General features: G+C 52.6%; 1 protein-coding gene across 1 annotated transcript; it reads right to left on the reverse strand.

Moving 5' to 3' along the window:
* Positions 1 to 126: 126 nt before the first annotated feature.
* Positions 127 to 21804, reverse strand: NCF2 (neutrophil cytosolic factor 2). The gene is made up of 15 exons (XM_079761617.1): positions 21526 to 21804; positions 19516 to 19598; positions 13772 to 13880; positions 11478 to 11612; positions 10059 to 10166; positions 9657 to 9716; positions 8284 to 8327; positions 6952 to 7093; positions 6788 to 6856; positions 5951 to 6026; positions 4289 to 4314; positions 3717 to 3868; positions 3482 to 3593; positions 2407 to 2584; positions 127 to 1816 (listed from the first exon to the last, which is right to left on the reverse strand). Exons 1-15 carry the CDS (start codon positions 21697 to 21699, stop codon positions 1704 to 1706), a joined length of 1581 nt encoding a protein of 526 aa, XP_079617743.1. The 5' UTR covers positions 21700 to 21804; the 3' UTR covers positions 127 to 1703.
* Positions 21805 to 22029: the final 225 nt, after the last annotated feature.

The following is a 22029-nucleotide window of genomic DNA, read 5'->3' on the forward strand; positions in this document are numbered from 1 at the left end:
GCTTCTCTCCTGCCCCTTCCTGTGTCCACCTTCTCCAGTCCCTCCCTCCCAAGCCTCCTCCCTGCTGCCTTTCCCCACTCTGTGTGTTTGAGCCCCACATTCAGGCAGCTGCAACATTCCAGTGTGTGAACTGTCACCCATTCTGGCACCCTAGACCAGCTCATCAGGTTCGCCGTCGCTCCCAGGAGCGCCCATGTCCCCTCTGCAGCCCCATTTCTGCATGAGCATTTGGTGTTTGGAATGTTTTCTGATTCTCGGGCGGGTTCCTCACCTTATCCTCCATGTGGAGTAATAAGGAGGGAGAGGAGAATCTTCATCAGAAACTGGTTTTGTGTAGTAAACCTTCTTTTGTGTTTTGTTTTGTTTTGGTTTTTTTGTTTTTGTTTAGGTCTGTCTGTGCAAGACCTGCAGCTGCTGAAATCAGCTTTGCCTTTAATTAAACCATGTTCTCTCCAACCAGATCTGTGTACAGATGGTTTCTTTTCTACCCTAAAATCAAGACTTGGGAACAACTCGGAAGTCATCTAGAGGTGGTCAGAAATTGGATATGCTTTAGGGTTACTTTTGCTTTTAGTAGCTTTCCAAACCAGCATGCATTAGTATGGAAAGGGGTGGGTAGAAAGAAACTATCTAATTATTTTATTTAATAAATAAAGAATCCTTATGCAAAGGAGTTAATATATCCACCAGTTTTATCCCTAGTTTCTCTGTTAGTAAGGCAATTCAGAGAAAGCTTATCATTTGGGCCTATAAAGTTCACTAAGTCTGATTGGCAGCAACAGTAATTAATAATTATTCTTAGCTTTGGGGTTGCATTTCTTCCAAGTTGTGTCCAAAATGTCCAGTGGCAGCCTGCTGGGCCTTCCGCCTAGGTGTTGATTCTGTCTGTACCTCACCTACACACTTGAAAAATTATTAACAGGGCCTTATACTCACAAGAAGAAAGGAATGGATTAAGGCCAGGCCTAGTATCTATGGAATCCTTCATCCAAGTTAACCCTGAAAAACAGGCCGCTGGGTTACATGATAACCAAGGTAAGGCATTCCATTGTGCGCACTAGCGTTGTAAAATGTTAACTAATAGGATACTGTTAACCAACTGGCTGCCTCAACACAGCTTCTTTTCTTCAGTTAAGTCAGTGGCAAATTTTCCTATTAAGCTCTTGAGTGTTTGTGAGAAGACATGAAGGGATGTAATTCTAGTCACTCCATGGGAACCTCACTCAGTCTAGCAACGAGACTTGAAAGTTAATTTTTGTGTGTGTGCCTCCTGAATTACCTGTAGGTTAGTCAGGCCCCAGTAGTCTGATGGTGAACAGGAATTTATTTACAGTTAGGCCTTAGGCCTGCATTCTGAGTGTCTTGGGTTTTTATTTCTATCACACATACAGAGAAGTGCACCGATAATAACTGCAACTCAGTGCATTTTTCATAAAGTGAACACATCTGGGTAGCCAGTACTCTGAGCAAAAACATCAGCACCTGGGACGCCACCTCATGCCCTTCCAGACACTTCCAACCACTTCCCCCCTCCAACCCCCCCAAGGTGTTCGTAATCCTAAATTCTCACATCATTGTCTAACAGGTTAAATTTTAACGGGAAAGTAGATTAGTTGACACTGTACATTGTACCACAGAGGCATCCTAAACCTTACAAATGCGATGGTAGTTTTTTCCTTCCACTCCGTAGGTTGTGAGGCATCCTAGACTCCCCTGGGAGTGCTGTCCAGGTCTGTGGCTGCACGTTCTTTAACAAAAGCCTTGGGGAAAATGCCAAACTTCCCTTTGCACTCCCCTTCCAGCCATTCGTCGTTCACTGATGAAGGGAAAGCAGAGACTGATTTCTAAAACCAGTACAGGAAAATGACCTCGCGTACTGCAGTTTAAGAAGCACTAAGAACACTTAATGTTTCCGTTTTTAATGTGTTTGATTCCTTGTAGAATTAGGGAAGCCACCAGGGAGGGACACAGTAATTCTGAATAGCTGCTAGTAAGACAAAATTGACCCCCTTCTACTCTCATCTTCGAAAGTGCATACATCCAAAGAACTATGGTTTGCAGAAGATAGGTATCTTATGGCTTGGTGCAAAGGCAAAATGATGCCCACAACCTTCTGGTTAACTCTGGGAATGATGATCCATGGCTTCTGAAGCGTAGACATCTTTAAATGTGAATGTACTGAAGTGTCATTTACTAGTAAGTTGACATTTGTTGCTTCCCTGCCCATTAGAGCAACAAACGGAAAAGCTGAGTACTGGGTTTTGCTCTCCAGCTGAGAGCGAAGAAGGAGATTGAGACCACTGGCTCAAGTTTCGTTTGTAGGTTAGTGATGTTTTCTGCCTCTGCCCTTAAATTGACTTCTGCTAACATGGAAATTGATTTCTGTAATTCAGGAGTAGCACTTACCCATGGACAAAACCTGGATTATGTCCCCTTCCAGAAACTCCAGGTCTTCTGGTTGGGTAGCCTCATAACTGAAGATTGCTACCACTTGGCTCCCTTCCTTCAGCTGAGGTTCTGATGTCTGGCTATTGGCATCCGATTTCTCACTTTCCTTGGGTTCATCTGGAAAGCCTTGGTCACCCTGAAATAAAAAAGGGCCTGTTAGTTTTCCTAACTTCCTGCACAGTGAACATCATCCCTGAAGGATTCAGCGAGAGAAATGTCAGTAGCACCTGGATATAAACTCAGCGGCAGATTTGGGATCAGTGTCTAGCATAGACCTAACACGTACTCTATGAATACTGGCCGGTTGGTTAAATGAAACAAGGTCTGCAGGACCACAGGTAGTTGTAAAATCTTACCTAAAACTCACAGTAATCCTGAAAAGTAGAAAAGTAGAATATTCTTTTCAGATGGAGAAACAGGTTGAGTCACCAGTAAATGTAGACTGCAAAGTCAAACCTAGGTCTCTGAGTCCGACACCCTTTCCCCAGCACTCACAACACAGGACCTTGAAGAAATGCACGTTTTCAGCTCCATCCCAAGCCTATTAGATCAGATGGGGCTCAGCAGTCTGTTTTCACAAGCCCTCTAGGTAATTCTGGTACTTGCTAAAGTTTGAGAACCACTGCACAGCACCATACTATGCAAGGCCAAGACCATTATGGCCATTTTTGTCCCACAGATGTTGAGGGAAAGGTGCCGTTTCTGGAGATGTGAGTCATAGATGTAAGGAATCAGCATTAGAAAGTGCGAGGCTCAGTGCTGTGCTGTGTTAGAAGGTCTCGTTTCCTAGTGCTATTGGCTCCAACCCTGGCAGGTCCTCTGTTGAAAGGCAGTACCATACGGTAGAAAGGGCCCAGGAGTCCAATGACTAGGCTTGTATCCCAGTACCACTGCTCCCAGCAGTGTAACCTCTCTCGGCCTGTTTCCTCCTGAAATCGAGGCTAGAAGAATTACCTGAGGGCCTGCTAGATGTTGAATTGCTGCTGCGGACGGGGGCCCACAACCTCAGTACTCTCAGGCTGACCGCACTCACCACTGTGTTCTCACACCACACCGTCAGGCAGTAGTTTTTCACCTGGCCCCAGGCAGCCTTCATGCTGTCTTCGGAAAGGGGCACTAGCTCATGGCTGTCCCTGGGCCGATAGCTGGGTGGAGATAATGAGGAAGAACCAAGTCAGAGAACATCAGTGCAAAACCATCCTCTTCTGTCCTCCAGGCCAGCGCCAGGTCCCCAGCCGTCCCCTAACTGCCACCTGCACGGAGCTCACCTCAGCTTAGTGTGTTCTGGCAGGAGCTCCAGTTTCTTAGACACCATGTCCCGCACCTGGCTATAGGCGAATCCGGGCTGGATCTCCATGAGCACCGTGTACTTGTAGTGCACCTTGAGTGTGTAGAGCATGGGAACACGGAGCTTTATTTCCTGAGGGGAGAGGAAGCAAAGGGAACTCATGAGTGTCTGTGCTTCCTCTTAGCAACCCCCTGGCTCGCCACAGCTCTACTGGTAGCACAGGGCGTACTGTATGTAGCCGGGAGAGGCCAACACGTAACTGGTTTCAATAAGTAATGTGAAGGGTCTTTGCAGGTCTTCTAGCCCAGCTCTTGCTTGGACAGGAATTCCTACCTAGCAAGATCTGGCCCACCAGCTATGGGCCAGCAGGAAATGTGTGCGTGGGGATGGGGTGGGAGGTTGTTGAGGGGTCCCCAGGGCATGGGCTGTGAACATGGTGGCACTGGTCTGCCCTTTGGGACTATTTCTGTCATCCAGGGAGACATGCCCGTGGTGGACAGCCCACACTCTTCCATTCTCTACCTCTTGAAATAATACGAGAGAAAATGTTACCTTGGGCTCTTCTTTTTCTTTCTGACCTAAACGAAGAAGGTAAGGAGTGAAAAAGAAGATGAATGAACATTCCTGACCAGCCCCTTTCATACACAGAATGAAACCTCTTAGAACAGGGCACCCGACTGCATACCCTTTCATCTCTAGGGTAACTAATAACCTCATTGTGGGGAAAATCTGCCTCTGGGGGCATGCGAAGAGCAAAGCCCTGAATGCACAAAGGAACCCAGTCTCTGCTTCCAGGGAGCTGTGGGTAATTATCAAAGGACTGCCCATCCTCACCGACCCGTGGGGTCAGCAGGGTTGAACAAGTGGGCTCCAAAGCAAAGACAAACGGACTGTGAGGTGAGCCAGGGGCCACAAGAAGAAATGTTAGATAGAACCACTGATTTTTACCTTATCCTTTATTTTTATGTATGTTTTCAATGTGTATAATATATTGATATGGCAATATGCATATCATTTATATACAAGAAGTATTTATAAATACGCTATAGGGGATTCATCATAATAATAAAAAAAAAAGATCAGTGATCTCAAACCAAGCTTGACTATTAAAATCACTTGGGAAGTTTTTTTGTAGAAGTACAGATTCCTAAGCTAATTCCAGGTCTAAAAAATCAGAATAAAGAAACCTAGGGATTTATACTGTTTAAATCTTCCTAGGTTAATAGGTGATCCCCGATGGGCCCCTACCCTAGACAGAAAAACATACAAAAAAGCTAGCAAGGATATTTTTGAGGATAATTGGAGTAATTGAATATGCGATATACATTCTATAAAATTAATGTTAAATGGCCTGGGCTTAACAGTTGAATTGGGGTTATGGAGAGAATGTCCTTGCTCTTAGGAGATACATGCTGAAGTGTGGGGTGAAGTGTCATAACACGGCTCAATCACTCGGGGGAAATATATATATATATATGTGTGTATATATATGGGGGGGGCAGGGCAAGTACACGGTACAAAGTGTTAGCAGTTGGTGACTTTAGGTGAAAGGTATTCTGGCATTTTTTTTGTACCATATTTTCAACTTTTCGGTGGTTTTGACATTTTTGTAAATAAAAACAGGTGTGGGGAGCGTCCAGGGGATTCTGATGGCCTGGTGGGCGTGAGGATCACTGCATCTCCACCAAACGCTCAGAATCGGCTTAAACTGCACTCGTGGCAGAAAGCAAGCCTGTCCTGCCGAGCAGCGCTCTCCACTCAGCGGGAGGGCCTGCCCCTGGGTCCTTTGTCTGTCCCCAGGGCTCTGCAGAAGGTTTCTTTTCCAGATAATAGAGCTCCTGAGACCTTTGAAAAGAACCATCCTGACCCCCTCTGTGGTAAACGTGCAGTTACTTCACCGTGGTTTCAGTACTGACCGAGGGGTTTGGTGATGACTTGAGTTGGGACACTCATTGCCCCCGCCCCGCCCCCCCCCAAAAAAAAAAAAACCCAGCTCCATTTACCCAGGCCCCATGGGTGTTCTGCAGCAGGTAGGGGGAAGGGGCATCTCCTTCCTGTGTGCTGGGAGGGTGGGTGGCTAGAGCAGGAGACGGGGCTCTGGGGCTGAGTGGCCCTGAACTGAGTGGCTTGCTGAGAGGAAAAGAAACCAGAATTTCCTGCAAGCAGCTTGGAGGGTTCCTTTCCCGCTCGCGATGTCGCTCCAAGGACGCTCACCTGGTGACAGCTGGGGTCTTCCTGGAGCACTGAAACTGGGCGGAGCTGGGATGTCAGACTCCGGGGAGGCGTCCTCCTGCTCGGGACAGGAAGAGATGGTGAGAACTTACATCCCCACAAAGTTCTTAGGCCAGAGCAGGAGTGGGGGAGGGGAGATCCGCAGACCCCCAGGGAAGAGAGCCAGGTGCAAATGACTTCCTAAAGGCAGGAGTACTGGTGTCATGGAGGGGAGGGGAGAGACGAAGGAAAGTGGGTTAAAAGGGGAGGCAGGGTGGGCAGGAAACAAACCACAGTAGAAATAAGAATCCACCCCTCAAGGGCCCTGCTGCCTAATCACCCTCATTTACAACTTTTCCAGTCATCTGGATGCCATGATTCCAACCAGGGAGGACCCAGCCCGCAGAGGACACCTGCTGCACTGCCCAGGCATCTACACTCTGCTCAGGCCCAGCAGGAGGGCGGGCCCTTGAGGGGCAGAGGAGGGGCTGGTAGCAGCTCCAGAGCAGTGCTCTAAAGCAGATCTCGCTCGCTCTCTCTCCCTTCTCCCCCCTCTCTTTGTGGCATTTCACCAAGCAACACTTGGACTATTTTTCCAGGTGAAGAGGACATTTCTGGGAAGACCTAACCTGCATATGTTGTGGGCATTGGGTCCCGTGACCAGGAGGAATCACAAAGGTGGGTGGGCCCAGTCAGTCCCAAAGACCTTCTGCTCAGCACATCTGGGCTTTCCCCTCACCCCAGGTGATGGTGACGTTTCCCACACTGCTCTTCCCCCTTCACGGGGAGGCCCGTCAGTGGGTGGGGTGGGAGGATGGGTCAGGCCTTGGTGCCACTTACCTGGGGCTGCTGCTGAGGATGGATCCGCAGCTCCACGGGTTCGAGGAAGTTGCAGGGAACAAGCCCCTTCTGCAAAGAAGGTAGCAGATGGGGGTACTCGGAAAGCTCTGCCGTCGGCTGCCAGGATTCCATACCCCCAAGCCACCCCCAGGCCCCCTGAATACCTGCCCGTTGAACATGACCGTAGCCCAGTTGTCGTTGCCCTTCTTCAAGACAAAGACGATGTTCCCGGGCATGACCTGGAGCTCCTCCGGTGTCTCAGGCACAAACCCGAACAGCACACGGTGAGCCTCCCCTTCCAGGGCCCTGAGGGGTAGACACAAGATCCCGTCCACTCTCTGGCCTGGGGCACATCCCCTCCCACTGTGGGTCCAGCATAGTGGACCTGGAGCCGGGAGACTGCTCCAGACACCCTCTAACTCCACGTCCAACTGTCTGTGTGACCCCGAGCAGGCAGGTGCCTCCCTGGGCACCGAGAGGGCGCGGTAGGGAACTGTACGTGAACTCGCTTCACAGCCATCCATGCAGTGGGACAAGAATGAAAGAAAACCGCGTGGGTATAGAGGCCTTGCGGTCCTTGCCCTCCCTTCCCTGGGGAGGAAGGCTCCTGGTGTGCCTGGCCAGCTCCCCTGTCCGGGCCGGGGTGGACCAGGTGAGGGTGCAGGGGATGGCACCCGTGGGAGGCAGGTGAGAGCCAGCTGGGTAAGCGGAGAAGCCACCTGGAGCCAGTGTGGGGTCAGGCAGGCACACGGACGGGGATGTGGTGCCTGCAGGGGGAGCTGTGAGGAGTAGGGGTGTGTGTGGAAGTACTGAGGCTGCCCACTCTGAGCTACTCTAGGTCATTTCCTCCCTTCCTGCGTAGCTCTTCGGGGCGCTGGGCGCTTTGGCATGTGTGACCACGAGGCCGGCTTCAGGTGGCGATAGTTTCACGTTCCCCCCCCCCGCTCACTCCCCGCTGGCGCTGTCCCCTCGCCCTTCTTTTGTTCCCGACCCTTGTGTCTATTTACACAGCAGACAGGAATGAGCTCATCCGGGCCCCCATTTTTATAGTTGCTTTGGAACTTTTTTCACTCCGTTTTAAACCTTCTTTGGGTGGGGAGCAAGGCTGACTTCCTCACTGAGATGCAGTTCTTCAGAAAGCTGTGCCATTCTTTGCTTTTCATCTTACAGGAGAAATACTCCTTTTCCTTGAGTCCTTCTTCAGAAAACATGTGCCAACAGGGAGTGAAAACAGCCCTTCTGGCTTCCACTCCGCTTGCCCGACTCCAGAGCTCGGCCCCCGGCAGCCCTAGGCCAGCGTTATTAGTTACCCATGGGACCCCACTGCCATTCGGCCACAAGCCCTCCCTGGATGGTGGCTGTGCACATGGACCGGGGGACACAGGGACACCACGTAGCCAGAGCCAGGCCCCCAGCGTCTTCTGCACCCCCCTCCACTCCCATCGGTCCAGGCTTGGAGCTTGCCTCGTCTGCATGCTGATCTGACCCTAACTTACCTGAAGATCTCGGGGGTTTTGGGTCTGGGTGGAGGCTCCGCTGCCTATTGAACATCAAAGAGAGATGAAGACGGGCAGGACAAGAAAGAAAGAAAGAGAACAGACTGTTAATGGTCACTGGAGCCTTCTTCCCGACCAGAACACCAAAGACTGCATTTGTGGCTCCACCAGAACCCCTTCTCGGGAGAGGCACAGGGCGCCCTGACCGAACACTGGAAAGGAGCGCCCCACCCGCTCCCTGGCCAGGATTCACCCGCACAGCAGTTGGTCTTGGGCCAGACCTGGTTCTGGGGAAGTTGGTCTGTCACAGAGCAGCATGGCGTCACCAGGATGCCTTTGACCTTGAGCTCTGCCCTTTGTTGGGACGGTTTCCAGAAGCTCTGTTCTATAATTAATGTCTGCTCTACCACATGACTCTCGTGGGTGTTTAAAATCGACTCCAGAGCCACCGGCCAGGCGAGACTCTCCTTTCAATGTGCGTTTCCTGTTCTATACCGAGCGCCCCGGAGTCCAGTTACCTGGCACCTGCTCCTCTTGGAGTCGTCCGGCTGCTCGAAGCCCAAGGGACTTCTGAGAGGTTTCCCACAATGGAGTGTGAGAAAGATCAATGAATCTGGACCCTCTGTTCTCCTCTGCTCATCTCAGCCTCCGGGCCCCAGCATTGGTCACATTCGGGGCCAGCGGTCACCATTCTGACCCTGGCAGGCCTGGCACTGCCCTCGGAGCCCCACCCTGTCAGTGCTGACCAGCGCTCCTGCCCATCATGGGTCTCTCACAGCAGAGCCTGACTCCTGCTCGGCCTGTCTTACCCTCCCCCCTCACGAGGAAGCTCTGCCTTCGCATGGACCCCTTGCCATCCAGTCCATCGGGGACCACAGCTCTGAGCCCAGCTTGGGCGGAACATGGTTCACTGTGGGCACCCTCTCTGTGTTCCCAAGGGAACCCCCTGCACACAGGCCGATGGGTGCCGCCAGGAGAGCTCAGGGCCTCAGGCCCCAGCCCCCAGGAGGCACCTACCAGCCCCTGTGCCTGAGGAGAGGACTCGTTCAAAGGCCTCCGTCAGCTTGCATTTCAGTTTTCTGGGAGAACAGTCGAAGCTTCAGCTCTCCTAGACCTTAGAGAAGTGGGGACTGGCATTGGGGGCAAGCAGGAGCGTTGGTTCCTTGAGGACTTGAGGCTGGTTAAGCCTCCAACTGCTTTATGCCCCACCCGCCGTGGAGCCTGTGACAGGAATGGCCGCAGGACCCTCAGCAGCACTGTAGGCCAGTGGAAGGGGCCCTTGAAGGGAGGCAGCTCAGCGGAAACGCCCTCCCCGTGGGGAGTGTCACAGAGCACTCTGGGGCCTTGGTCCACGGAGCAGGAAGGACCCTCACCTGCGGCTGCAGAGGGGCAAATCCCGAGAAGCTGTCTTGATCCACCACAGATGCCACCACCTGAAATCGAGGAAGGGGGGTGTGAGGGCTCTGCCAGCACTGTTTCCCGATCTGCCTATGGCCCCCGAGATCCCCTCCTTCCTCCCACTGGCTCGGTCCCCAAGACCAGCATCCTGTGAGTCACCCTGCGGCCCCCGCCCAGGTCAGGCGGAAGGGAGGAACGAGAGGAGCCTGGAGAAAATAAACTAGAAGCATCATTCAGCCAGACCCCATGCTATAAACAGTCTCTCCTTGCCACCCCAGAGCAGAACCACGTGGGGTGTCCTTTTCAGAGTCTCCCACCCACCTTGCTCCGCAGGGCCCAGGCCTCAGGAGACGCCAGGGAAGCTGAGAGCCACCTACCGTCGCCTTGCCCAGGTAATCCTTCTTCACCAGCTGGGCCACTTGCCTCTCATTCGGTCGGAAGAGCCTGCCCGCAGGGATCACCACCGGCTCGTACAGCTTCTGCTTCTACAGAGCAGTGTTTCCTTACCATAAGGCACAGGTAACCGGGCTTGCCCGGCTCCCTCCCCGAGTGCGGGCAAGGATGCAGCGAGATAACCTCGCAAAAGCACTTTTCCTGAACGTGTAGGGATGGAACTTGTTATTGTTTTAGGGTCCCAGGTGGGTGTCACCTTTCGCTGAGGGACTGTGTGGACCTGTTGGTGTTATTTGCCCAGCACCCTTCTCCTAGGGGAGCTGCCCCTCCCCCACTCTGTGGGACTTGGATGGGGCTGTCACTCAGAGTATAGGAGGCACCACCACCATCACCACCACCACCACCACCACCACCACCACCAGACTGGCTCAGAACAGTGCTCTCCTGGGACCAGTGTCTGCTGACATGGGCATGTTGGTTATTATTTTTTGTTAATCCTCACCGAGGACATTTTTTCCACTGATTGTTATAGAGAGTGGAAGGGAGAAGGAGAGACAGAGAGAAACATCGATGTGAGAGAGACACATCGATTGGTTGCCTCCTGCAGGCTCTGCGACCAGGGCCAGGGATTGAGCCTGAAGCCGAGGTAGGTGCCCTTGACTGGAATGGAACCCATGACCATTCAGTGGCAGGCCGATGCTCTAACCTCTGAGGCACACAGGCTAGGGCGGGCAGGCATGCTAAGACAGACCTGTGCCCTCTTGTTCCTGGCGTTTTAAAAATCTGATTTAAAAGGAGCTTCATCCCACATGTGCTCAGACAAGCTATGGATAACTTTCGGCATTTGTTCATATCACCAATGCATTTTTGTTGAGAGCCACCTCATGTGCCTGGCACCACACCAGGCTGCCAGGCCTCTGCCCTTACTTGGCTCCAGCCCGCTGCTCCCCCGTGTGCTGCCACGGAGCCCCACTTGGGGGCGGCCTGGGCAGGGTTCTGCTGTCCTATACTCCAGGCCCGTGGTCAGCAAACTGCGGCTTGCCAGCCACATGCGGCTCTTTGGCCCCTTGAGTGTGGCTCTTCCACAAAATACCACGGCCTGGGCGAGTCTATTTTGAAGAAGTGGCGTTAGAAGAAGTTTAAGTTTAAAAAATTTGGCTCTCGAAAGAAATCTCAATCGTTGTACTGTTGACTAATGAGTTTGCCGACCACTGCTCCAGGCTTCGGCTTACAATCACTTCCAGATTCAGAATCCTGCGTGGAGTTACACCCCCAGACGAGTGTTCCCCAGGACTCAGAGGAAGTAAAAGCACCACGTCCACGGGTTCTCAATCCATGTGTCCACTGGAACAGACCCAGATCCATTGAAGTCCTCCCCGCACCCGCATCTCCAGTGCGCTTACCCACACACACTCCATGGCTTTGTCAATTTTGGAATGTCTCGGCTCAGACTTCATGCTCATAGCCAGTGCTAAGTGTTCTTCGGCCTTTTTCCATTCCTCCTTCTTGGCGTGCATGAAAGCAATGTTATACAACACCTAGAAGAACACAGGCCACACCGTAAGACAGGGCTGCTCCAAATCCAGGCACCAGGAGGAGCTGGCATGATGCTCCTGGGACGTTGCCTGGGGACCTTTCTCCCCCTCCCAGCTCTCCTGGGAATGTCTGAAATAGACATCCATCTTGCTACAGGCTCATGCCCAGCACACGGACGGTGTTGAGTGAACACCACGTAATGCGTAAATCCAACATCGTGTACATTTTTTGACAGCCAAGTAGGTCAGGAGGAAACAACTATCGTGTTGCTTTAGGATCAAGAAGAGTGACAGGCTCAAGACCCCTTGAAGAGCTGGGAATGAAATATATGGCCTCTCAAAACACTGCCTGCCGCTGAGCCTGGGCTGAGAGACTGGGCAGGTGCAGGGTGGGGAGGAAGAGGGTTCCAGATGCATCGTCCTGCTCCAGCACCGCAGACTCTGCCTGGGACACGGCACTAGCAAGACTGACACAGTCATATGGGAGTGAGGATGCGCTATGGGCCATGGCTGGGAAGAGACTCAGCCCAAGCCTAGGGCAGCGCCTCACCTGAGGCGGGAGGGAACAGCCCATTCACCAACAGCCATGCTTTTCCAGGTCTTGGGTTGGGTGGTAGGTTTATGAGTCTTATTATTATGCTTCACAACTTACACATAGAATCACATCTTTTAGATGCATCAGCAAGATAAAAAACAACCCTCCCCCCCCAAACACACACACACACACAAAACACACCACCAAACTCCCTTCCCAGGTTATTTCTGCACCTCAGTGAGCAGTTGCCTCCTACATACACACTTGGCTGGCCCGGCCCTCCCTTGGCGGTGTGTGCAGGAAGAAAGAACTCCAGGCCCTTTACAATTTCCTCTTCCATCTCAGCCCCCTTCTTTTTAGACCTTTCCCACACCGGGTTTTTATGACTCCATGACTGGAAAAGGTTGGGCCTCCTTTTAAAAAGGATGGTGGGGTTTCTCAGAGCCCGGGTTATACCCTGGGGAAGGCAAGGGGCTTTATAAGCAGCGAGATGACTGGAGTGTCCCAGGTGGCAGAGGGGCCTTGGACCCTGAAAAGCCCAGCGTCCCTTGCAGAGAGGCCTACACCCAGCATTTCCTGCCCCAGGTCATCTCAATGCCAATTGCAGGAGGAGCTTCCTCCCATGGAGCCCTGCTTCAATGCCACTGTTTCATGGTCCTCTCTCAACCGGTGGTCTGTGGGGTTCAAAAGGTTGACGACCGCTGCTCTAGAGCTACTTAGTCCCCCAGCCCTTAAAACTATATAAGTGGTTCTCGCTCTGGGGTGATTGGCCACACCTCGTGATGTTTTAGGTTGTCACACTGGGGGTGGGGGACGACTGGCCTCTAGTGAGTAGAGACCAGGGATGCTGCTAAACATCCTACAATACACAGGACAGTCCCCTACAACCAAGAACGATCTGGTCCAACATACCCACGGTTGAGAAACCCTATTGTAGCAGCTGGTCAAATGGCAGGCAGTTCCCACCGCCAAGCCTCATTTCCCGGGCCTGGGAGAAGTGAAGGAAGGCCACCCTGCGGCAGGGCTGGGTGTCCCCGGAGGCCCGGGCAGCTGCTGACGCTATTATTAGCCCCGGGCGACCCTGGAAACACTTGGCTTCTCCCGCTGGAGAAACTAAAACAAGGAGACTTTCTTCAGTGATTCTTCTAAATAAAGATCTGTGACATTTGCAGGGATTGTAGTTTTCAAAGCTAGTGGGGTATTTGAGATGTAAGAGGGGCGTGGGGAGGGTGGGTTGGAAAAAGTATGCCAACTTTTGAAATCCAAGTCATGTTCCTCCCTTTTAGTGAGACAGAGATTAAGTTCTCCTTCTATGGAGAACTTTCCTAAATTGGTGCGTTGAGCTGTTCTTTGACCGAGAGGGAACCGACTTGTGTGAAAATATCCCCACGTCCTCTTTGGGTATCAACCAAGGACATGAGGCCAGAACCATTAATAGCAAAGAGCATGGTCTGTAACTCAGGAACTGAGCAAGGTCACGGCAGGTCCTGCACGGAAAGCGAACCCGGGATTTGGATTTGTTAGTATAATGCTGGGCGAACAGCTTGTCCACCTGAGTGATGCAAATTATCATGGATACTTTCACAGGCCCACACGCTCCTGCCCAGGCTGGGCCCTGCCTCCTCACCTCACAGGCAAACAGCTTGAACTGCAGCCCCAGGATCTTGTAGTCTATCAGCTGGTTGCCCCGGAGCTGAGCCAAGGCCTCCTTCAGGTCTTTAATCGCGGAATCATATCTGCAGGGCACAGGGAGAAAACAGACCAGTCCCGGGCCTGGAGGAAAAACTACAGAATTAAATGTGTCTGCATCCCTTTCTCTGTCCACCTCCCTGGGACAGAGCCTTTCTGTTCCTCTAGGTTTGTGCCAACCCTGAGCCCTAGTTTTCTACAGAACTCAGGGTGCAGGTACCCGCCACCCCCCCGAGGTTGACACAGGGACACCACTCAGAGAGGCCCCTCTCACAGCCGCTGGCATCTCCCTCCTGCCCAGAGCCTTCTCCTTGGCTGCTTTTGAGTCCAATTTAGCTCTTGGTTTTGTGGTTGCTTGGTCTGCCCCACCCCCTCTTTGGAAGAGAGAAACCACCTGGAGCAGAGAACATGTCTAACCCTGCTCTGCAGATAGATCCCTGTACTTGCTTGGATGGGCCTTGTGCGGACAGCTCGAGGTGTCTCAGGGCTGCTGTGGTGCAATCGTGGCAGAGAATGGGGCTGGTCATATCAGCAGTGCCCACGGTGGTGTGGCCAGGACCAGGACCACATCTCCTCGGCCTGCCCCTGACCGCCCTGCCCTGGTGGGAGGGAGCTGTTGCTGACCTGCCGGGTGTGGGGTTGGGGAGCAGAGGAAAAAACAAGCTACCCACACCCCTCAGGCCCCTGGCCTAGAAGGAACAAAGCTGGCTGCTGGTTGTGGCTCCCACGGGGCAGCTGAACCACAAGTCCCCCGGCCATGACCTAGAGCTGCCATGTGTGGCTTTTCTTGGAGGCAAGCCTGGGATTTGGCTCCGGCGGCTGGGGACTCGCAGGAGGTGGTATGGTGTGAAGACGCCCTCGGACAGCGGCCAGGAGACTGGGGCCAGACCCATCAGCTCTGCCACCGACCAACTGGGAGATTCTGGCAACTTACTGCCCTCGGGCTCCGGATGCACAACATAAGGAGTTATTGTGTACCAGGAGCATATCATATTCAAGGAGCATGGAGTATGAGGAGCTTGCTGGTAGGTGGTCCTGGATCTAACTTCTGGAGACAAAAACCACATGGACTTGACTCCTGGCTCTGCCACTTACTATCTAATGACAAAGGGCAAGTTGTTTAATTTCTCAAAGCCTGTCTTCTCATCTTCAGAGCTCCAAAGCTCTGGCAATTGAATTCACACGCCAGCCATTTAGTATTTGCTTCGTTAACACCTAGACCAGTCGTCGGCAAACTCATTAGTCAACAGAGCCAAATATCAACAGTACAACGAATGAAATTTCTTTTGAGAGCCAAATTTTTTAAACTTAAACTTCTTCTAACGCCACTTCTTCAAAATAGACTCGCTCAGGCCGTGGTATTTTGTGGAAGAGCCACACTCAAGGGGCCAAAGAGCCGCCTGTGGCTCGCGAGCCGCAGTTTGCCGACCACGGGCCTAGACTGTAGTATTATCAGGAGGTAAAAACACACCGTTGCAGAAGCTGGAACTCTGACCTCAAGGAGCTGGAGCTGGCCAGGAGGGTGGCTGGCCAGAGAGTCCTAGGGGAGGTGGTTGGGAGAAGCTCTAACATGCCCTTGTTTCAAAGAGGAGTGTAAAACCTATGAAAAGCGTGCAAGCCATTCCCTCCGAAGCAGGAAGCATTTCAAGTCCTTAACCCATCCTTTTGGGACTCCTGTTCCTTCTTTCTAGGCTGGAAGATGGGTGACAATTCACTGAGCCACGGAGGAGGGGCAGACAGAGACGCAGGTGTCCTGTTCCTCCGCACATGCTGTTCCAGGTGTTCCCTGCCAGTGCCGGAGGCGCCCGAGGTCCTCAGAGGGCACCCTCGGGGCACTGTCAGCATTAACCTACAACATGCTTCCTCCTGGCAAGAGCGCTGGCGAAGCAGATGGATTTCAGCTGGGAAGTGACACCGTCCGGGTCACCCGGTATTGAATGACCCCAACACATCCAGCTCATAATTCTCCAGCCCCTGGGCTGTCTAAAGATCTGAGCCCGAGGGAGGAAGAGGGAAAGAACCCACCCATCATTCAAAGCGCTTGTTCAAAAACAGGGAGAGGCGTCCTGCTGAAATGTCTGTTTACCTTGAAAGCAGCATCCCACTGCCCGCAGCAGGCCTCTGCTTCGCCCCCAACTTGCTTTCCCCGAGTGGGCCGCAGGGGCATCGGCCTCATAGCTCGGCTACCCCTGCACGGGGTCTGAATCAGCTCAGTGTGAAGCCCCAAAACAGCGTGCAGCCCCCGCCCACCTCCAGCCGACTTCAGTTCTCTTTGGTGCCACTTGGAAGGCACAGTGTCCCTAGGAGGCCAAGGTGCTGGCAGCTTCTGCGGGTTCCCAATGACACCCCGGCTGGGCGCCTTGGCTAGGCTGGACCCGAGCCCCCGCACCCCAGGCAGGGGCTCACCCGCTGGGGCAAGCTTGCCTTTCACAAGCTCTGAGCCTCAGGCGTTTGTAACCCTCGTTTCTGTAACACTCCCTGGAAAGGTTTCTTAGTAACTGCTGTGTTCCCGATTGTTCCCGTTCTATCCGTGCCCCCTGCCGTCAAGAGTCCAGGATAAAGGAGAGGTTTAGCAGCTGAAAAAAGTAAAAATGTCAAACACCTCTGTGACGAGCTGGAGGTCACAGTTTTCGGTGTCAAAGACTGGCTGCAGGACAAAGATGGCTGTGTCAGCAACATCTAGGGTCTCACTCTTGCTGTCCTAGCCCCTCAGATTCGTAAGACCCAGGGTCTGAGCACCTACAGCTTCCTTCCCCTTTCATATGACAGGCTGGCCGGGGCCATCCCTGAGACACACCTGCCTTCTCAGACATGCGCCCCAATGTTGTCCTGGTGGCTGGGAAATTAATTTGGAAGTGGTTCTGTGGTAGGCAGATAGACAGACATGAGCAGAGCGAGGACAGTGGGCCAGGTACAGAAGGTCACCAGGACCGAAAGCCCTGGGTGTCTAGCAGAGGACAACTGTAGGGTGGGACCTTGTCCCCAGGGTGACCGTTCCTCCCCTAGCCTATCGCTGGTCATGTGGTTTGGACCCTCTTACCTTTCCTCCCTAGAGATAACATCTAGGCCTCAGTTGTATTTCAGCTCCAGGCCCAGAAAAGCAGCAAAACCAGACCGGTGACCCATGGCTGACCTCAGGCCCAGCTGCACTGAATAATGACCCCGTGCCCTGGAGCCCACCAATCAATCCCTGGAGGCTCAACCCTGAAAGGACACACCTGGAAAACGGCTGAATATTTTATAGAGATCTTCCCCGGGACCTCCCCTTACGTCTCCACCCTTAAAACCCCGGAAATGGAGGACCCTCCCGGAGTAGGCCCCTGCCCTTCCCTTTCCCCCAGGCGGGTCCCCTTGACCTTCCTCCCTTCTAAGCGCCAAGGGCCCTTTCTTTAACTCTGTGACTTGTTCCCTCCGCCCATTTCTTCGACAAATTACTTACTTCTGTGATTTTCCATATGTTTAAGTCTGGGCTCTGAAATCTTTCCTAGCCAGAACTCAAGTACTGAGGTTGCTGATCCCAGGGCCAGCCTGACCTCACCGGTCTAACACCTGGTGCCGCGGCCGTTCTCGCCACCCCCAACAGTTACAACCGTTCCGGTAAAAAGTGAGGCCTAAACCAGGGCAGTGCTGGTGGGGAGAAGAATGGGTGGATTTAAGAGATATTTAAGAGGTCGACTTGACAAGGTGTAGGAGAGGAGCCATCCTGGGTTGATCTCAGGTAGAGATTTAGTAGCCTGATGGCTCCAGATGGAGGCCGATGCAATGGGAGAAGGTGGGATCCCTTAGAGTTCAGGTATGGGTTTTCAGGGGACATGGACCCCCCGAAACTGCCGTGTGTGTGTTTCTGGGAAGATAACCCATGCAGTTTGCCATTTAACAACCTGGGAGAGGAGGACACCAAAGCCTATGGACTGCGCGAAAGAAAAGGAGGCGACTTGAGGTGAGAGCAGTGCCTCGTTTATATTGTTTCCTCCATGGATTGCTGTTGAGTCAAAGATAACATTTGGTAGATGTCTCTCTCAGGTTTGACTACTATCAATCGCATGCTAATTAAATCCTGGGTCTTATTTCTAGATCTTTCTGAGATCTTTCTGACTCTCTCGGACGCCAGGCCTTTCCGGCTCAGGGATTTCTGGGCATTTCCATGTAGAAATTTCTCCCGGGAGCATTTCCTCTGGTCAGTGACTCGCCTCATTATAAGCTGTTAGAGCCAATGAAAGGATGGCCTGCTCGTCTGTCTTTTAAGATTAAAGATTCGATTCGCTGGAGGGTTTGTGCTCAGGCTTCGCTGCATCTTCTGTCTGCTCAATCCCAGGCTTTCTGTCCCCAGATGGCCTCTGTGGGCTCTTTCTTTCGGGAAGACGCTACTTCCCTTGCTGACTCAGATAACTGACCGCAACTGCATCTTGGAAGTCTGAGCAGCTTGTAGTTGCCCCTGGCAATAGCTGAGCAAGTGGCATGACACCGCCCACATCATGCTCTGACCGTTTCCACTGGAAGTTCTTCACTAGCCTGAGCCAAAATCCTTTCCCCTAGAGCTGTGCCCACTAACGGAATGATCGATTTCTACAAACCTTCTAAGTTGACGCTGAGAATATGTTTCCTTTGTTATTTACATATTTGTTATTGGGGGAGGGGAATGACATTGAGATTAACTTTGATTTTCTATCTAGTTATCTTTTTTACTAATTATTTTGTGGTGACTGTAAACACACCAAAAAATACAGACAGGCTGATAGAAGAAAATGAAAACCCCTCTAAGCTCATCCCTCCCCCCCCACCCCCCCACCCCCCCCCCGCCCCAGAGAGAACTGCTGACACGTTTTGGTCTACGTCAGTGGTTGGCAAACTCATTAGTCAACAGAGCCAAATATCAACAGTACAACGACTGAAATTTCTTTTGAGAGCCAAATTTTTTAAACTTAAACTTCTTCTAACGCCACTTCTTCAAAATAGACTTGCCCAGGCCGTGGTATTTTGTGGAAGAGCCACACTCAAGGGGCCAAAGAGCCGCATGTGGCTCTCGAGCCGCAGTTTGCCGACCACTGGTCTACAGCCTTCCATAGACACTCTTTGAAACAGAAGTGGGCTTGTGCTAGCCATACTGTTTTGAAACCCGTGTTTTAATTAACATCTACTATGAACTTTTCCCTATATTAATACATATGCCACCTATTTATCTGTATCAACAGATTCTTGTACATATAATGTTAATAGTTTGTTTTCTCATTTTGGTGGCTGAATAATATTTCATTGAATGGATTGAACTAGGCTTGTGACAATACATTCTGCAGGAACGAAAGAAGATGTGGTTTCCTGAGAATCCTCATAGTGGGACAGCTCAGTACCTCCCAGCAGTGGGTCAGCAGCGTGTTCCCTTGATGGCCGGCAACTCACCATCAGCACCGTCCAACCATGCCCCGTAGGGATGCTTGTGCGGTGCCACAGCAGCTGCATCCCCAGCCTGTGGTGGTTCTGTGGGCCCACTGTGAGCTCCGACACAGCTGATCTGCCCCCTGGGGAAGCTTCGTGCTGACGGATTGCATAACTGCCCAGGGAAGGTCCAGCCACGATTCCCACCAGAGGCTGGGGAGACACTTCTCCACTCCCCAGGCCAGCAGCCTGAGACCCTCGGGGTTTCTCTGCGAACTCCCCCAGCTGGTGCCACACCGGGACACTTACTTCTCCATCCGGTGGTAGAGCATCCCTCGCTGGAAGTAGGCCACCGCCAAGTGTTTGTCTCGGTTAATGGTTCTGGAGAAGGCCTGCGGGAGAGGGAGGGTTCACCTGGGTCCCAGGAGGAGCTGGCGGTGAGGAGGTGTGGGACAAGGAGCCAGAGGGTGAGGCAACCAGGGTCATGAGAATGGTGGTGTCTTTACAGTGACACCAGGACCAGAGCGCCCTGTGCTGTCACTTCCTGATGGCATGACGTGAGGCAAGTTGCCTGATCTCCCTGAACCGCAGTGTTCTCCTCGGTGAAATGGGGATATTAAAATCTTTCAAGAGTACTGACAGGATTACAATCATAAAAGTAATTAAATATAAAAATAATTAAAATGTTAGATACAGTGTTCTATTTGTTTATGATATACATTTATCACATAAGTATGACATAATTAAAATAATAACAAATATGAATGCATATAAAATGCCAGGAGTAAGGACTCAAGCAGGACATCAGAGAGAGGCAGAGAGAGGGAGAAGGCAGAGCAGAATGTAGGGAGCGATCCAGAGTGGGGACAGGAAGGCATGGAGGGAGCCCAGAGGTGGGTGGTGGCCTGCCCAGCCTTGCCAGGAGCCCCTGCTGGCATCACTGCCAAGCTCCTCCCCCTCAATGTGCACTTTGCTTCCAGCAGCCCTTAGAATCTGTGGTGCTATTTGCTCAGCCCCCTGGCAGGCCCCTGAGAGGAGGTGGGGGGGTCCCCCCTATGCTCCTGTCCGCCCACTCTGGACCTGAGATGGATTTGTCAAGTCTACAAGGTCTTCCAAGAAGCTTCTCTCCTCCCTCATCTTTGCTCACTTCTGGTCACAGTGAGGATGGCTCTGGGAGGAACAGGCTCTTTAAGGGACCTGGGGAGCCAGTTATCTGTCCACAAGGCCTTGCAAGTTGTGGCTAAAGGTAAAAACGAGAACTAACATGCACAACCTGTTGTGAAGTATTGTGGCATTTCCACATGCGATGCCTCACTTAACCTCAAGAGCAGGGGTCCTCAAACTTTTTAAACAGGGGGCCAGTTCACTGTCCCTCAGACTGTTGGAGGGCCGGACTATAGTTTAAAAAAAAACTATGAACAAATTCCTATGCACACTGCACATATCTTATTTTGAAGTAAAAAAACAAAACGGCAAAACCACCCGCATGTGGCCCGTGGGCCGTAGTTGGAGGACACCTGCTCAAGAGGTTCAAGAAACGGACTCGCTGAGGACCCAAGGCCCAGGAAGAGGCAGAGCTGAGGTCTGACTCTCGGTCTTCTGCTTCCGAACTCCGTGCCCTTCCAGCCTCCCACCACCAATCCACAAGGTGATGCTTGGGGAAAAACATTTGAAAAAGATGCTAAAACACCCGACATGGGTGCCCCGGGCAGACATCACTAGTCAATCACTGCATCATTCCCTTCCAGCAGCCTCAGAATCTTTATTAGTAAAAGAGTGCCCACCTCATAGTCCTGTAGGTGAATGGTCACATAGGTGACACCTATTTTACTTCAGTCCCTCCCCTCGACCTCGTGGGCATAGCTCACCACACTCGGGGGTAAAGCTCACCACACTCGGGGGTAAAGCTCACCACAAACGGGGGTAGAGCTCACCACACTCGGGGGTAAAGCTCACCACACACGCGAAAGTCTTGGAAAGCCAGCAAGAGGCGTTTTTGCAGCAGGTGTGAGGCAGTGAGATGCTGAGCGTGGACAGCAGGAGTTCACAGGAGGAAACATAGCCAGGGGAGTCTTCATATAGGGGTCAGAGAACGATTCCAGAACGATGTGGAGTTGAAGGTGGAGAAGAAAGGAGAGCGGGACCCAAGGTGGATCCCAGCCTGGCTGCCCCTCCGCGGTGGGGCCTGGGCCGCTCTGGTTCTTACAAAGCTCCCAAGAGGTTTCTCAAGTGCAGCCTGGGCAAAGGCAGGGAAGAGGCGGGGTGGGGGGGTGGGGGGGGGTGAGGCACCTTCACTCGCTGGCTCACTCACTCACCCACCTTCTCTGCCGCCGCCCAGTTTCCCAGGACTGTGTGCATGCAGCCGATGTTGAAACAAATCCTGGAGTGGGGGTCCTGGACTGCGGAGAAGGCGTCCAGGGCTCCCTTCCAGTCCTTCTTGTCGGCTGCCAGCACCCCGTCATTCCAGAGGCTGATGGCCTCAGCCAGGGACATGGTGTAGGGGGGAAGAGGAGGCTGCGAGCCGGCAGGAGACAGGGAGAGGGTGGGGGGCTGTCCCCAAGCTGGGCAGCCCCAGGCCTTCACTTGGCGGCCTGGTGCTCCAGTGGGGCCCAGCCTCCCTTAAGACAGCTCCCCAGTGTCGCAAAGGCGTCAGGAAATGTCCCCACCTTTCGGAAGCTGATGCACAACCCTGCCACGAGGGAAACAGAAAGCCAGAGAGATGGGCCAGCGGGGGCGGAGTGTGGGAGAGGAAGTGCATCAGACACTGCCCTGATGGTTCAGTTCCTCAAAATGCTTCTGCCCTGCTGCCCGGCTAGTCCTCTC

Source organism: Cnephaeus nilssonii, assembly GCF_951640355.1.
Source record: "Cnephaeus nilssonii genome assembly, chromosome: 21".
NCBI classification, from domain to species: Eukaryota; Metazoa; Chordata; class Mammalia; order Chiroptera; family Vespertilionidae; genus Cnephaeus; species Cnephaeus nilssonii.

Excerpts from the sequence above, each read along its gene's own strand:
- NCF2 (XM_079761617.1), bottom strand. The coding sequence starts at position 21,699 with ATGTCCCTGGCTGAGGCCATCAGCCTCTGGAATGACGGGGTGCTGGCA. Across the intron at positions 11,613-13,771 it reads TCAAGCTGTTTGCCTGTGAG|GTGTTGTATAACATTGCTTT; the intron begins GTGAGGAGGCAG and ends GTGTTCTTCTAG. Across the intron at positions 9,717-10,058 it reads ATTACCTGGGCAAGGCGACG|GTGGTGGCATCTGTGGTGGA; the intron begins GTAGGTGGCTCT and ends CCTCGATTTCAG.